The sequence below is a fragment of the Trichosurus vulpecula genome, chromosome 8 (assembly GCF_011100635.1).
Source record: "Trichosurus vulpecula isolate mTriVul1 chromosome 8, mTriVul1.pri, whole genome shotgun sequence".
Classification (NCBI taxonomy): domain Eukaryota; kingdom Metazoa; phylum Chordata; class Mammalia; order Diprotodontia; family Phalangeridae; genus Trichosurus; species Trichosurus vulpecula.
This window is the reverse complement of record NC_050580.1, coordinates 70,747,040-70,763,174: the sequence shown is the minus strand read 5'-3', so window position 1 is coordinate 70,763,174 and position 16,135 is coordinate 70,747,040. Positions and strand designations below refer to the sequence as shown.

Genomic DNA, 16,135 nt, shown 5'->3' with positions numbered 1-16,135 from the left:
TTTTTCTAAGTGATTTGCTTAGTCATTGTATTCCAATTAAATGCTTTGCCATTTTACTGATAGATCCTGTTTATTTTATTGGTAAAGAATGCAATTGATGGGGGCTCCAGATATATTTGCATAGCAATAACTATCCCAAACACCAAACATAGAGCCTAGGTTAGAGAATTAATTACAGAATCACATGGGGTTTAACGACACAGTGCTTTCCGATGAGTATGAAATATTAGAAAGTGAAGCCAGTTTACAGTTAAAAATCTTAATAAAAGAGGTAAGTGAGTGGTAGATCATAACACGAAAGAGTTCCAGCTAAGGGTCATTCAAATTTCTTGACAGCTCAGCAGAAGCTCTATCAAAGGTTTGGGCTTTGACTAAGTGTAAGTCTCTTCCTGTCATAAACTACATTTAGACAAGAGAACTTCTTTCTCAGGCAGCTCTCTCCACTTTCTTAGGGGTGAATGAAGCAATTGGGCTATGGATTAGCACTCAAAGGGCTTAAGAGGGGAGCTGTTGAAATTTCAATCAAGCATAAAACATGCTTCCAGACAGAGAACTTGGGGAAACAGAGGAAAGAAAGGGCAAACAGAATGAAAATTAGAAGTCAGAGGGCTCAAGCAAGGCTCTGGGGCACCTAGCACTATCAGGAAAAAGGAGAAGCCTGGGAGAAGAATGAGGAGCTGCCTTTGGCTAGGAAGGTGCTCTACAACAGTAGCTAGAATGTATAAGGCAGTATAAGAGAGACAGCAGACTGACCTGCAGAAAAACAATCAGGCAGGAATAAAATGACAGACTTCCATTCCTGGATGGGGGCAGGACTAGAACCAATGTAAACCCCGGTTAGTGGAGACAGCAAGGGTACGGATTGTTTTCTGCTCTATCTCACTGATAGGTATCACAGTGGATCAAGTTCAGGGTCTAGAGTCAGGAAGACTCAAGTCTTCAAATGCTGCTTCAGACATTTACTTACTAGTGTGATCCCGGACAAGTCACTTAAGTCTATGTTTGAATCAGTTTCCTCAACTGTAAAGTGGGGATAATAACAGCACCCACCTCTCTCAGGGTTATTGTGAAAATGAAATGAGATAATAATTGGTAAGTGCTTAGCACAGCACCTGGTACATAATAAGAGCTATGTAAATGTTACTCATTATTGTTATTATGACTACTACTTCTATTACTTGTATAAGTGAAAAAAAAATGCCTCCTTTTTTTCCTTTTCACCTTCTTCCTTTCATGAAGATAAGAATCATATCTAGTCTCCTTGAAATTGTTGGTTACACAGAATGTGTCATGTTTACCTGGACTGTTTTTGATGGGTGCACATAATCTATAGTCTTTTTATTTAATAATCCTTGTCCTATCCAATAAGGATTTGGTGAACTGCACTCCCTTTCTGTATGCCACAGTGATAACATTCTCAAAAATTAACATATAACAAAGTCACTCTCCTTCTTCTTGTCTTACCTTCAGGATGGTGGTGGGCAGCAAACATATCAATGCTACCTGACTCTGGATCAGCAGAAAACTCTAACAACTCTGACGGAGTGGCAAGCTTTTCTCTAGAAGCTTTCTTATCCCCGTGTTTGCCTTTTGCCCAGAATTTCATCTTTGCTCTTTGAGGTCTATTTAAAAAAAGAAAAGAAATGATGAAATCTATAATGAGTTTGTCCAAAAAATCACTTTGTAATCTAATTCTGTCATTTTAGTCCAAGATCCAAAAGAACAAATATTTAATTTTCCTTTTCAGTTTGAGGTCTGTATGAACTTCATCTGTTTAGAAGACTACAAAGACAGTAAACAGGTACCCAGAGACGTTTGGGGCCCAGTTCAGTTATGATCTACTGCAGAACTGAGTTACGCCAGTTTAGTACTCTGTAACAGCCACTGAAATTGGAACTTGGCAAGTAAGGTTAAGGGTCAGGTTTTGGTCTCATTTCCATAAATGCAGTCTTCAAGTCTTCAAGTGTTCAATAAGGGTTCACTTCAACATAACTCATACCTAGGGGTAAATATTTTCATTTGGAACAAAAGAGTCTCTGAATGATTAAAGACTTTTATTCTTCTCCCTGCCCCTTTCAATGATACCTACAACTTTTCTGTATGATTAAGTCTTTAGGTTTCATGCAATTGAGCTAGCTGTAGAGGCAAAGCTACCAAAGCATACACTGTGATCATAAGCAAAAGATATGAGACAGCAAAGTAAGGCTCTCTCTTTCTACACACACACACACACACACACACACACACACGCACACGCACGCACACAAGCACACAAAATTAATTCAAACATTTAAATAATGTAGCCAAGATATATATTGTCTTCTCTCCAGCTCCATTTGTAAAATCAGAAGTTTCAAAGACAATCTCATAATTTTAATGCTGGAAGAGACTTAACAGAGGATCTAATTCATCCTCTCTCATTTTATAGTTGAAGAAACTGAGACCCAGAGAAGTGACTTGTATAGTGGAAGACACAAGGGAATCAAGAATCTGAGTCTCAATCTCAAATCTACTGAGACCTTGAGGAAATCACAATGTCTTTGGCCTCCATTTCCTCATCAAATAAGGAAACTGAACAAGATTGATCTATAAAGTCTACTTCAGGTCTAATATGAAAGCACTACATAAATGAGTTAAATCTATTGACTTGTCCAAAGTCACATAGCTGGTGTTTATTAGAACTGAAGTTTCCTTGTTTCTAGTTCTATATGCCTTCCACAATACCACACTTCTACCTCAACTTTCCACCAAAGGCAATTTTTATTATTTACAGTGAGTCTTAATATCAACTGAAAAAAAAATGTTAGTATTAAGGATTTAAATTATTATGCAAAAGATGTCATTCAGTGGATTGCACTTATTCTTGTCCAAACTTTTAGTTCATCAACTCCAAATATACCCAGCATACCTTCCATCAGCAACTGAGATCTTCTGTACAGCTGTTAACTCTGTAATCTCTCCTTGAGACATAGTTTTATGGAGCTTTGTTTGGCTTTCTGCTGAAGCAAAACGCTGCAAAGTCTGTAATAATTACAGGTGTGAAAGACTTTAAAATTAAATGACTACTTGACAACATTTAAAGTGAAACACAAGTCTTGGAACTACATAGGAATTCCAGAAGTTACAGCAATGAAATGAAAATAAACAAATATGATTAATAGTAGACAAAGAAACATTAGACTTGATCAGAGGCTCAAGTCATGTATCAATGATCTAGTGTGTGGTGGGAGTTTGCCCTCTGAAGAGCAATAAAGTAGGCCTATTGGCTCATGTTTTTGGTCCAGGTAAACACGGGATCTTTATTTGCATGCTAATTCCAAAATTAGACCTGTTCTACTGAACAGGTAAAAAATTTCCACAGACTTTTCAAAAGCTAAGTACAATTGAGAATTGCCTCTTAATAGATCACCCTTTATTTGTGGAAGCTTGGTGAAAGGTTATTTCAAGAACTTGAAGTGTGTTGTGCTGTATAGTCTCATTAAATATCAAATTAAATTTAACCTTGACTATTAAATTAAAATGGTTGCTCTATTTAGTGGCTTATTTTAAAAAAGAAATATAAACAAATACTCTCATTGAATTAGCAACTTAGGTACAGAAATATCACTTGGAAATGTCTTTTCCCATCCATTCATACTGTGCCAGGATTCTAATATGAGAATAATACTTTCTCCAGTTTTATTTATAAAAATCAATTTATAATAGAATCATAGAATTATAGAACTGGAAGAACTGGAATTAGACTATGTCTAACACCTTGATTTTATAAATCAGGAAACTGAGACTCAGAGAAGTGTCTAACAGAGCTGGGAATACAGGAGATTGGAGTTCTGGTCTCAACTCTGTTACTAATCAGCTATGTGACTATTAGTAAACAATTAAGTCTCTTGGCTTCATTTCCTTACCTGTAAAATGAGAAAGTTGGATTAGATGAGCTTTAACCATCAAGTATCATATGTAAAGGTGTTTTATAGGTGTGCTACATAAATACAGGTCATTCTTACATGGCCACTTGTTATACAAGTCACTTAGGTTACCCATGTATTTTCCCATAGTTTAAGTACATTTTAATTTTGCCTTTCATTCTGGTAAAAACAAACACCTATTTCTTTATCAACAGAAACAGAGAGAAAGCATCACATTATTTAGAATATAAAAAAAGGTATCTTTCATCATACAAGTTACTTGTTCTTGAGAGCAGAACAAAATGAATCACAGAAAGTTGGTAAAATGCTGAATGTATATTGGAGGAGTAGGGGCTGCTGGGGCTAGGTCACGAAGCTATAGAAATGGGAGATGGATGGAGGGAAACAGAAGCAGTGGTGGAGCAAGGATACGCTAAAAGAAAATCGAATGCTTCTTTACAGATCAGTACATAAGTCTACTCACCACCATGACAACAGCTTCCTGCCATTACCCAAACAATACTTTCTCCTCAATATGTCTTTCTTCCCCCTTAACCCCTTCAAGCTGCCCAATACTCAGACTAGAATAACTGGCTTGAATACAAATCTGAGGGTGACCAACGGCATGCCACTCTAACCTTGCCCATCCAGTAGGAAGGAGCCTTGCAAGTTAGTTTTGTTTTGGCCTAAAGGCTCAATGCTCATTTGTAAAATCAAACTTGGCATTGGGTATTTGAGAAGAAAAATGTCACTGCTGCTTCATTAAAGCCTTACAAATTGATTCTGCTATGATGATCATTTTAGGTTGACAAAACATTAGAGAAGGAATTGAAGGGACTCATAATCAATGGGAATTCCAGTACTCTCATCTAATTCTGATAATGGATATGGTGCTATATAATGTCCTATCCTGATCATTTCACAATTTTTTTCCCTATAGTTAAACTGTTTCCTAACATGGATTATGTTGAAAAAAGGTGTTAAGTGTGTTTGACCTTCAATTACAATGAAAATGTTATAGGGATCTAGAAAACAAAAGTCAAAACTACAAGTCCTCTTACACTTATCTCACATCTCTCATCTGTAATATGGGAATATTTACTTGTTAACTGCTTAGCTAAGTTGAATAAAGGTACTATTTAAATAAAATGTACAAAAATGTCTGGTGTTCCCAGTTGCAGCATCTCTCACTTTGCAATACGGCGCATGGCTACTCAATTTGTTCTAGTGATGTTCAGGGGGCTGAGTGCCAGGGCCTGCTAACACCAACTAGTGAGAAGAAAGCCTCTTGATCAACAGTTTGTTGTCACTCTGAATCTCATGCCACACTAGGTGCCTTGCAAAAAGCAAAGCCTTACCTGGTTTCCCCTTAAACACTTACTTCCTACAGACTAACCATGCTAGTTCACTCCTATTGCATAACGATTAGACACCTTAATGTGATTAATAAATCAATTAACGAACATAAATTAACTGCATATTATATGTCAGACACTATTAAAAAGAGGAATAACCTGCCCTCAAGGAGCTTACAACCTAATGGGGGAGACTACACAAAGACAAATATATATACGTATATATGTATATATACATATATATATATATAAAGTAAGCTACATAAATGATAAACAGGAAATAATTAACAGAGGGAAAGATTAAGAAGGAATGGGAGAAGCCTCCTGTAGAGCATGGGATTTTAGCTGAGACTTAAAGGAAGCCAGGGAAGTCAGCAGGTAGAATTGAGGAGGAAGAACATTCCAGGAATGAAGGACAGCCACAGAAAATGCCTGCACCTGAGAAATAGAATGTCTGGCTCTTGGAAAAGCCAGGAGTCCAGTGTCACTGAATGAAAGGGTATGTGCCAGGGAATAAGGTAGAAGAAAACTGGAGAGGTAGGAGGGGGCTAGGTTATGATGGGCTTTGAATGCCAACAAAGGATTTTGTATTTGATCCTGGAGGCAACAGAGAGCCAGTGGAGTTTTTTTGGGTAGAGGAGTGACATGGTTGGACCTCAGATTTAGGACAATCACTTTAAGTGGTTGAGTGGAGGATGGGTTGGAGTGGGGAGACTTGAGGCAGGCAGACCCATCAGCAAGCTATTGTAATAATCAGGGTGCATAGTGAGTATGGATTGGAATAGAGTGGTTGTAGTGTCAGAGGAGAGAAGGGAGCATATTTGGCAGATGTTGCAAAGGTGAAATGGGCATGCCTTGGTGACAGATTAGATATAGAGTGGGGTGGAGTAGAACAGTGAGAGAGTGAGGAATCCAGAATGAGGTGCATGTTGGGAGCCCGAGGCACTGGCAGGATGGTTCTGACCTCTACAGTAAAAGGGAAGGCAGGGGAGTTTAGGAGGAAAAAATAACCTATTCTGCTTTGGACATACTGAATTTAAGATGTCTACTGGACATCCAGTTTGAGATGCCTGATCAGTTGAAGAACTTAACAAGAACATTCCTCCATTACTATTTTACCTAACATTATCATTACAGAACAATAACATCAGAGTAGGGACTTCAGCAGCCACCTAGTTCAACTTATTCCTGAAAAAATTTCCTCTAAAACATGCTTTTAAAAAATGGTCATCCAGCCTTTGTTAGAAGACCTTCAATTAGGGGGAACCTATTCCCTCTCAGGGCAGTCCATTCCACTTCTGGTTTGGTCTCAATGCCTTAGTACTAGCCACTACCCATTCCCAGATTGAACTTTACCCTTACTACTCCCTCAAAGAATCTTTTTCTCACTTTATTTTTTTCCATATTCTTCTTTTTTTTATTATTTACTTATATATTAATTTTTAGTTTTCAGCACTGATTTCCACAAGATTTTGAATTACAAATTTTCTCCCCATTTCTACACTCCTGCCCACTCCAAGATGGCATATATTCTGATTGCCCTGTTCCCCAGTCAGCCCTCCCCTCTGTCACCTCACTCTCCGCCCCCCATCCCCTTTTCCCTTACTTTCTTGTAGGGCAAGATAGATTTCTATGCCCCATTGCCTGTATTTCTTATTTCCCAGTTGCATGCAAACCAATTTTTTTTTTAACATCTGCTTTTAAAACTTTGAGTTCCAAATTCTCTTCCCTCTTCCCTCCCCAACCACCCTCCCTAAGAAGGCAAGCAATTCAAAATCGGCCACACATGTATCATTATGTAAAACACTTTCACAACACTCATGTAGTAAAAGACTAACTATATTTTGCTCCCTCCTATCCTGTCCCCCTTTATTCAATTTTCTCCCTTGACCCTGTCCCTTTTCAAAAGTGTTTGCTTTTGATTGCCTTCTCCCCCTATCTGCCCTCCCTTCTATCATCCCCCCTCTCTTATCCCCTTCCCCCCTACCTTCCTGTGGGGTAAGATACCCAACTGAGTGTGTATGTTATTCCCTCCTCAGGTCAAATCCAATGAGAACAAGATTAACTCATTCCCCCTCACCTGCCCCTTCTTCCCTTCCAACAGAACTGCTTTTTCTTGCCACTTTTATGTGAGATAATTTACCCCATTCTATCTCTCCCTTTCTCCCTCTCTCAATATATTCCTCTCTCATCCCTTAATTTGATTTTATTTTTTTTTTAGGTATCATCCATTCATATTCAACTCACCCTGTGCCCTGTGTGTGTGTGTGTGTGTGTGTGTGTGTGTGTGTGTGTGTATTCCCTTCAGCTACCCTAACACTGAGGTCTCATGAATCACACACATCATCTTTCCATGTAGGAACGTAAACAAAACAGTTCAACTTTAGTAAGTCCCTCATGATTTCTCTTCCTTGTTTACCTTTTCATGCTTCTCTTGATTCTTGTGTTTGAAAGTCAAATTTTCTATTCAACTCTGGTCTTTTCACTGAGAAAGCTTGAAAGTCCTCTGTTTTATTGAAAATCCATATTTTGCCTTGGAGCATGATACTCAGTTTTGCTGGGTAGGTGATTCTTGGTTTTAATCCTAACTCCTTTGCTCTCCGGAATATCACATTCCAAGCCCTTCAATCCTTTAATGTAGAAGCTGCTAGATCTTGTGCTATCCTGATTGTGTTTCCACAATACTCAAAACTGTTTCTTTCTGGCTGCTTGCAGTATTTTCTCCTTGACCTGGGAACTCTGGAATTTGGCGACAATATTCCTAGGAGATTTCTTTTTGGGATCTTCTTCAAGAGGTGATTGGTGGATTCTTTCAATTTCTATTTTACCCTCTAGTTCTAGAATATCAGGGCAGTTTTCCTTGATAATTTCTTGAAAGATGGTATCTAGGCTCTTTTTTTGATCATAGCTTTCAGGTAGTCCGATAATTTTTAAATTATCTCTCCTGGATCTATTTTCTAGGTCAGTGGTTTTTCCAATGAGATATTTCACATTGTCTTCCACTTTTTCATTCCTTTGGTTCTGTTTCATAATCTCTTGATTTCTCATCAAGTCACTAGCTTCCACTTGCTCCAATCTAATTTTTAAGGTAGTATTTTCTTCAGTGGTCTTTTGGACCCCCTTTTCCATTTGGCTAATTCTTCCTTTCAAGGCATTCTTCTCCTCATTGGCTTTTTGGAGCTCTTTTGCCATTTGACTTAGTCTATTTTTTAAGGTGTTCTTTTCTTCAGTATTTTTTTGAGTCTCCTTTAGCAAGTCATTGACTTGTTCTTCATGGTTTTCTCACATCACTCTCATTTCTCTTCCTACTTTTTCCTCTACTTCTCTAATTTGCTTTTCCAAATCCTTTTTGAGCTCTTCCATGGTGTGAGACCAATTTATATTTTTCTTAGAGGCTTTTGATGTAGGCTCTTTGACTTTGTTGACTTCTTCTGGCTGTATGTTTTGATCTTCTTTGTCACCAAAAAAAAGATTCCAAAGTCTGAGTCTGAATCTGAGTTTGTTTTCACTGCCTGTTCATGTTCCCAGCCAACTACTTAACCCTTGAGTTTTTTGTTGGGGTATGACTGCTGGTAGAGTAGTGAGTACTTTGTCCCAGGCTTGAGGGGCTGCCTTGCTATTTTCAGAGCTACTTCTACACAGCAAGCTCTGCCACACCAGTGCTTTTCCTCCCCCAAGAACTGCCAACCAGGATTGTGGCCCAGATCCAGGCAGGGCAAAGCTGCAGTCCTGCTCTAATCCACTGCTTAATTCCTCCTACCAGGTGGGCCCTGGGGCCAGAGGCAACTGCAGCTGTAGCTCTGAAAGCAGCCTCAGAGCTGCATCACCTCCACTGCCCCCGGGGCAGTGGCCGAACTGCAAACTCCTTTCACTCTGTCCCAGCAGCTTTTCCCACTAACCTTCTCTGTTGCCTTTGGCATTTGTGGGTTGAGAAGTCAGGTAACTGCCACAGCTCACTGATTCAGGGAGCTAGGGCCTGTTCCACCTGGCTCCCTGTCTGGTTGGTCTTGGCGCGGCCCACGCTGGGCTGTGCTCTGCTCTGCTCCCAGTTCCGTGCAATACATCCTTCCCAGTGACCATCCAGGCTGTCCTGGGCTGGAGCCCTGCTTCCCTCTGCTATTTCATGGGTTCTGCAGCTCTAGAATTTGTTCAGAGCCATTTTTATAGGTGTTTGGAGGGACCTGCGGGGGAGCTTAAGCAAGTCTCTACTTTCCAGCTGCCATCCTGGCTCCGCCCCTCCTCTTTTTCTTACTTTAAAACACAACTTAAGCATCACTTTTTAAATGAAACCTTTTCTGATCCTCCCAATTGCTGGCACCCTCCTCCCTTAACTATCTGATATTTATTCTGTACATAATTAGTCTGCATACACTGATATATGTACACATCTCTAATAGAATGTAAGCTTCTTGAGAACATGGATTGTTTCAATGTTTGATATTTGTATGCCTAATACTTGGCACACAGTAGGTACTTAACAAGTGCTTATTGACTGATTGATGTGCCCAACTTGCTGGGTTCTTTTTCCAGCTATATCGTTTTACAGATCATCTGGCAGTTTCAAATCCAGATACATTTGATAGCATTGCTTATCTGTGAAAGCTCTTAAATCATCAAACATAGGAAAGGATTTATAAGAAAAGTTCTTTAAGGTGCCTGCCTAGAGATCTAGCTCATTAGTCTGAATTAAACATGGTTCCATCTGGCAGTGGAAGAAGAATGGAAGTGACCTTATGGGGTACCTTATAGTTTCATGGTTTAGCTCCTAACTGTACAGACTTGTGAATATGGCATCAGAAATATGGGAACCACCTGCATGTTCTTTGTGTGAACTTCAGAATCCAGAGAGAGTATTAAGGAGTCTAGTGCTTAAGATACTAAGAAAAGCAAGTTTTTACTCTGTATAATAAGCTTAAAGTTTTAGTAACCAGTCTAGACAAGACATCTTAATGAAGTCTCACTGCAATGCTTGTGGGCTATGTTACAGATAATATGTAGCTTATCCAGATGTTTGCCTGGAAACAACCTTTAGATAAGATAAATAAGCAATGCTATCAAATGTATTCCAGATCTGAAAACTGCCAGGTGATCTGAAAAAAAAAAAAAAGAGCTAAGAAAGTTCGGTACATTAATCAATCAACAAGCATTTGTTAAGCAGCTACTATGCATCAAGTGCTAGGGATATAAATATCAAAAACTGAACCAATACCTACTCACAAGAAGCTTACACTCTATTGGAGATGTGTACATATGTCAGTACATACAGACTAATTATATACAGAATAAAGACCAATTATAAAATATAGAAAATAAATAAAATAAATGCCAATTGCTGTATTCACTCTACAAAGCAGATAAGGAGAGGTCTAAGAGGTCAGAGAAAATTACCTGGGATAAAAGATTGTTTTCTCATCTTTTGAGCTCCACACTTCAGTGGTAGGGAGATAAGAGGATAATGGTCTGCTTTATTTCCTAAGGTCCACATGAAACCTTGGAGAATTTAATAGTGCCTACCTCTTTTACAGGAGAGGGAGGGGGTAGGTCTACACCTGTTTCTAAGGTCCATAGAGGGGTGTATCTGGTCTTCAGGGTCACACTTACATTCTACTTCAACCCTGAACTGGAAAGGCCAAATAGAAAACTTGGACACTGAGGCACGGTTGGTGGAGTTGTGAACTGATCCAACCATTCTGGAGCGCAATTTGGAACTATGGCCAAAGGGCAACTAAACTGTGTATACCCTCTGATACAGCAATACCATTACGAGGTCTGTATCCCAAAGAGATTTTTTTAAAAAAGGAAGAAGAACCTATTTGTACAAAAATATTTATAGCTGCTCTTTTTTTGGTGGCAAAGAATTGGAAATTAAGGGGATGCCCATCAATTAGGGAATGGCTGAACAAATTGTGGTACATGATTGTAATGGAATATTATTGCACTATAAGAAATGACAGACAGCATGATTTCAGAAGAACCTGTAAAGATGTACACAAACTAATGCAAAGTGGAATCAGCAGAACTGGAACATTGTAAACAGTGACAGCAACATTGTAAGATGAAGAACAGTGAAAGACTTAGCTATTCTCAGCAATACAATGACCCAAGACAATTCCAAAAGAATCACGATGAAAAAGGCTATCCACCTCCAGAGAAAAGAACTAATGTTGTCTGAATACAGACTGAAGCACACTATTTTTCACTCATTTCCTTCCTTTCTTTCCTTCCTGAGTTTTCTTGCACAAAATGACTAACAGGGAAATGTTTTACATGACTACCCATGTGTAACCTACATCAGATTATTTACTGTGTCAGGGAGGGGTAAGGGAAAGAAGAGAGGGATAGAAATAAAAACTCAAAACTTAAAAAAACAAAACAAACCTCAAAACCAATGAATTTTAAAAGCTGTTTTTGCATGTAATTGGGGAACAATGAAATATTATTTAAAATGACTGATGGAGAAATAATACAAAAATAACTTGTGGAAATATTGAAAGTTTGACACTATCTTTTACTGCTTTAATTTAGCAATTATTATAATTAGTAATTTCAAAATGTCTAATGTGCAAACACTATATAAGGTAATGATAGTAACTTGCTCAATTAATTATAATCACTTGTTGCTACTTAATTCTTATTTTCTATAAAGCTCTAGTCTGGAGAGTATGATTTTAGATTTTTAGAGTGTGCTTAAGGACAACTATGGAATAGAAAACAAAAATTTCTTGAGCACCAACTGTGTACGAGACATTTGTAAAGAATATAAAAAGATACAAAGTATTTTCTATCATAAATACCGTAAGAAGGGGGCTGTAGGTACTCAGAAAGGAGAGAATGCCAAAGGGGAACAGGTTGGACTCTTAGTGGAAGTAATGGAAGATAGAGGCCAGAGGGTGTGTGCAGGATCAGCACGGAAGGTTCCAGGAGAGGGCAGCAAAAGATAAGGCTGGGGAGGAAGGCTCCAACTTTCTAGGCTGATGATACATGACTCTTCCTTGTGTACACTGTGCTCCAGCCAAACTAGCTTAGTTGTTCTTCTCCTCACACCACACTGCATAGTTTGCCTCAGAAATATGGCACAGACTATTCCCAATGCCTCTAATGTTCACCCTGCTTCAGCTTAGTTTCTTGAAATCTTTAACTCCTTGCAAGGTTCAGCTCAAGTACCACCTCCATTTGAGAGGAAGGTTTTTGACTCCGCTGAATACAGAAGACTAGTGGGAGCTACAGCACAGAATGAACCTATAAAGGTTATTTTGTTATTATCATTGAGTTGTTTCAGTCGGGTCCAATTCTTTGTGACCTCATTTGAGGTTTTCTTGGCAAAGACGCTGGAGTGGTTTGCTATTTCCTTTTCTAGCTCTTTTACAGATGAGGAAACCAAGGCAAACAGTGTGAAGTGACTTGCCCAGGATCAAACAGCTAGTAGGCCTGATCTGAATTCATGAAGATGAGTCTTCTTGATTCTAAGTCCAGTGCTCTATCTACTGTGCCACCTAGATGGGAATGAAGGCACTTTTAAGAAAATTATTGATGCTCTATTATATCAGGTAGTGAAATATCCAATGCAAAAAGCCTATGGAGGCACTTAGCTCTACACAGTATACTGAATATGGGCTGTGAAGTCATATATTTAAGGTAAGAGAAGACCCTTGGTCTTCTGTGTAATTAATATCCTTGGCCAAAGATTTCTGAAATAAAGGTGAAACCAGGACCAGGTATGTACTAAGGAAAACCCTGCATACTTAAGTTGCCCACATTGAAAGGAGGGAACAAAATTTTGGACAAAGAATTCATAGGTTTTTCATCCATGGAAGTGGATATAAGGAACAAATGACGTTCTAGTAGAAACTACTCATTTCACCCACCAAACACAGGTCTGGAAATCAAAAGAAGTGAGTTTTATCTCTTGTACTTATCAGCTGTGATCTTGGGTACATTATATAACTTCTTTGGTCTCTTCATCTGTAAATGAGGTAGTTGGACCAAATGATCTTTAAGGTCCCTTCCAGTCCTAAAATTCTTTGATTCTACCTAGAGAACAAAAGGTTTTCAATGCTGTCAAATATTTCAGGGTAGGGGACAGTATTTGCTTATGGATTCCTATAAGTGCATATCTTGGCAGGAATTAAGATTCTAGACAATGGCTTATCGTCCCCCAAAAGATTCTCAGTCTAAGTTCTTTAACCATATATTTCATATGCACAAGATAGGCAGGTAGCAATTTATTGGAAAAAAGCTCTGGGGGCTTCATTGTATTGCAAGCCCAATCTGACTCAACAGAAATAGTCATTATGTGACTGATGTGAGAGAGAACTTGCAAAAGGCACATTTTCTGGTTTAGAAAGTGAACCAGAAGGTTGCTGAAATGAACACGCATCTCTGACATCAAAAACTCCATAAGCGAGATGGTATTCTGTTAGACAATGTTGATATAGATAGGAACTACAAGATAGCTAAAAAACTGAAGTTTCTTCTTCAATTTTCAATTCTCCTCAACTGACCTAACAAGTTAAGAAATACTCTGGCATATAAAACCGGGCTGGAAGGTAACCTAGGTTCTACTAAGACCGCACGCCACAGGCTACCTGGGTACTTCTTATAAATAACTGACATTTACCTAAAGAATTCTAAAGTTTGCAAAGTGAAGCAGCTTGGTACACTGCAAGGACCACTGGCTCTGGAGTCAGAGGGCAGAGGTTTGAATTCTACCTCTTACAATTACAACCTGTATGACCTCAGTCAAATCCTGCAAGTGCCCTGGGCCTTAGTTTCAACTATAAAGTGAACGGGGTTGACTTGATGGTCTCCGAGGTCTCTTCTAGGGCTAGATAAAAATTTTATAAATCTAGAAGTCTCATGTAGGGAAACTCTGAAACTAAACCTACTTTAAATCTGAATTTCAAATTACAAATCTGTCACACAAACAAATACCTAGTAAAGTTAACTTTGAGCTACAATCTGATGTTCATGAAGCTTATCTTGAGTACTGGAGAATAAATATCACTTGGCATTAGCCCTTTTGGATACAAATTCGAGATCAATCTTAGAAACAAATATTCAAATTACGTGACCTGTGAGGAAACATCTATGAAGAGTGGAATGTGTTAAACCTACATCCTATATCTAGATGGAAATACAAAGAAGGAAGTTGGAAATTTGAATCTCAATCTATTAAAAGACTTTTGGATTGGAGCTATTAGATGTGTAAGTCATAAGAATAAAGGTGATTACTGAAATCTTGGAGTGGAAGGAGACAGTACAAAGACAGAAAAACAGAAGACCAAGCAAGAAAGAGAAGATTGTTTTAACAATATTAGAAAGAAGAAGAGAAATGATTTTTAACCAGCTTATTCATTGCCCAGAAAGCAAAAGGCAATAAAACAAGTAAAATTTGTTTTTACAAAATACTGTTTAGTAGCCTCTGCGAGCCTTTTTCTTCACATGTAAAATGAAGGAAGAAGACTTTTACATTCCTTAGAGCAATAAATCTGTGATTCTATGAAGTTGTCATTCGTCCTGAGTTAGGTGAAAGCTGGCTTAGTGTCTCATGAAAACTGAGTGACAGGGGTATACATAGTGAGTAGATCCTTGAAAGACAAAAATTTTAAAAATCGTCAGCAAGATCATAGATAGTACTGAATAGATCGCTTTCATTGGGAAGCAAGTGACAAATGATTAACCAATTCTTGATATCTATTAATGACACTCTAAGGTAATTAACAATTGACATATTTGTGATAAACTGCTTTATTCTTCCTATCAGGACAACCACTACAAAGGAAGATTTGCTTCATATTCAGTATCTCGGTCAACTAGTTTCATTGAAACTTAAGGAAAAAGACAAATTCCAGGCTTCCTAATGGTTAAGCACTTCCTGTTGTAGGCTGTTTTGTCACAAAGTCAGATAGGTCAGCTAAACAGAAACACTCTTAATAAAAGTTGATCCCTGTAAACGTGGCTTTTTGAAATAACAGAAGGGTTCTACATTCAATAAACTCAACAGACATAAAGAAAGGATTAGTATTCAATCTTGTACCTATAAATCAAGACACAAATGGAATATAGGGTATTTTCACATTATATTAAAAAGTCCCACCCCTTCATATTGCCTGTCCCTCCCACCACAAGATCCATTGTCACTAGCATTTGCTAAATAAGTTTTTTTTCCACAAACATGGCCACCAAAGACTTACCCTGCCACCTGTATCCAACAGTAAAAAAGGAGCTAGTAAGAGAGTGCAAAGAGATGAATGTGCACCGATGAGGTCTAGATCTACATGCATGCAATGATGGTCAAACTAGGTGGATAGAAGAATCACAAGAAGAGCTCCCAAGTGATGAGGAACAATTTTGTAAGTACAGAATCCTCTAAGCAGTGAGCCCCATTCCCTTTCAGTTTCTCAGTGCTAAGAAAACTAATGCTTTGTAAAAGGGTAAACACTCAGGAATCCAACAGCAGTAACATACATTGATTTCATGTTTTTTAAGGAACAAATCTACTTTTTTCCAATATGACCAGATCTTATCTATCTTACCAGATAGATCAATTTGAATTTTTTTCTGCCATGGTCTAAATATTAGAGAATCAAAATCAAAATAATAAATTTATATTTAATTTTTGAAAATGATAGCAAAGGCTTTTTCACAATAATTAGTCTTTCCTTTGTCCATTCTCGACTTCAATTATAGGCTATATGATTAGATTGGTTATTTTTTACTTGGATATGAGTTACTTCTAATAAGGCTTCACCTGTTAGTACTGAAAAGAAGTCAGTTCTAATGATAGAATGCCTAGTTGAAAGTCATAAGAAGTAATAAGTGTCAGAGACAGGGACTGAACCCAGGTTCTTTTAATCTAACAACAATGCTCCTTTG

General features: G+C 38.2%; 1 protein-coding gene across 1 annotated transcript in view; it reads right to left on the bottom strand.

Moving 5' to 3' along the window:
• Positions 1 to 16,135, bottom strand: part of MYO9A (myosin IXA) — a 272,260-nt gene that overhangs the window by 50,209 nt on the left and 205,916 nt on the right. Inside the window, exons 26-27 of the mRNA XM_036734161.1 lie at positions 2,909 to 3,021; positions 1,465 to 1,622 (exon numbers count right to left, since the gene is read on the bottom strand). Of these exons, the coding sequence (XP_036590056.1) occupies positions 1,465 to 1,622; positions 2,909 to 3,021 (271 nt within the window). The remainder of the gene's footprint in view (positions 1 to 1,464; positions 1,623 to 2,908; positions 3,022 to 16,135) is intronic.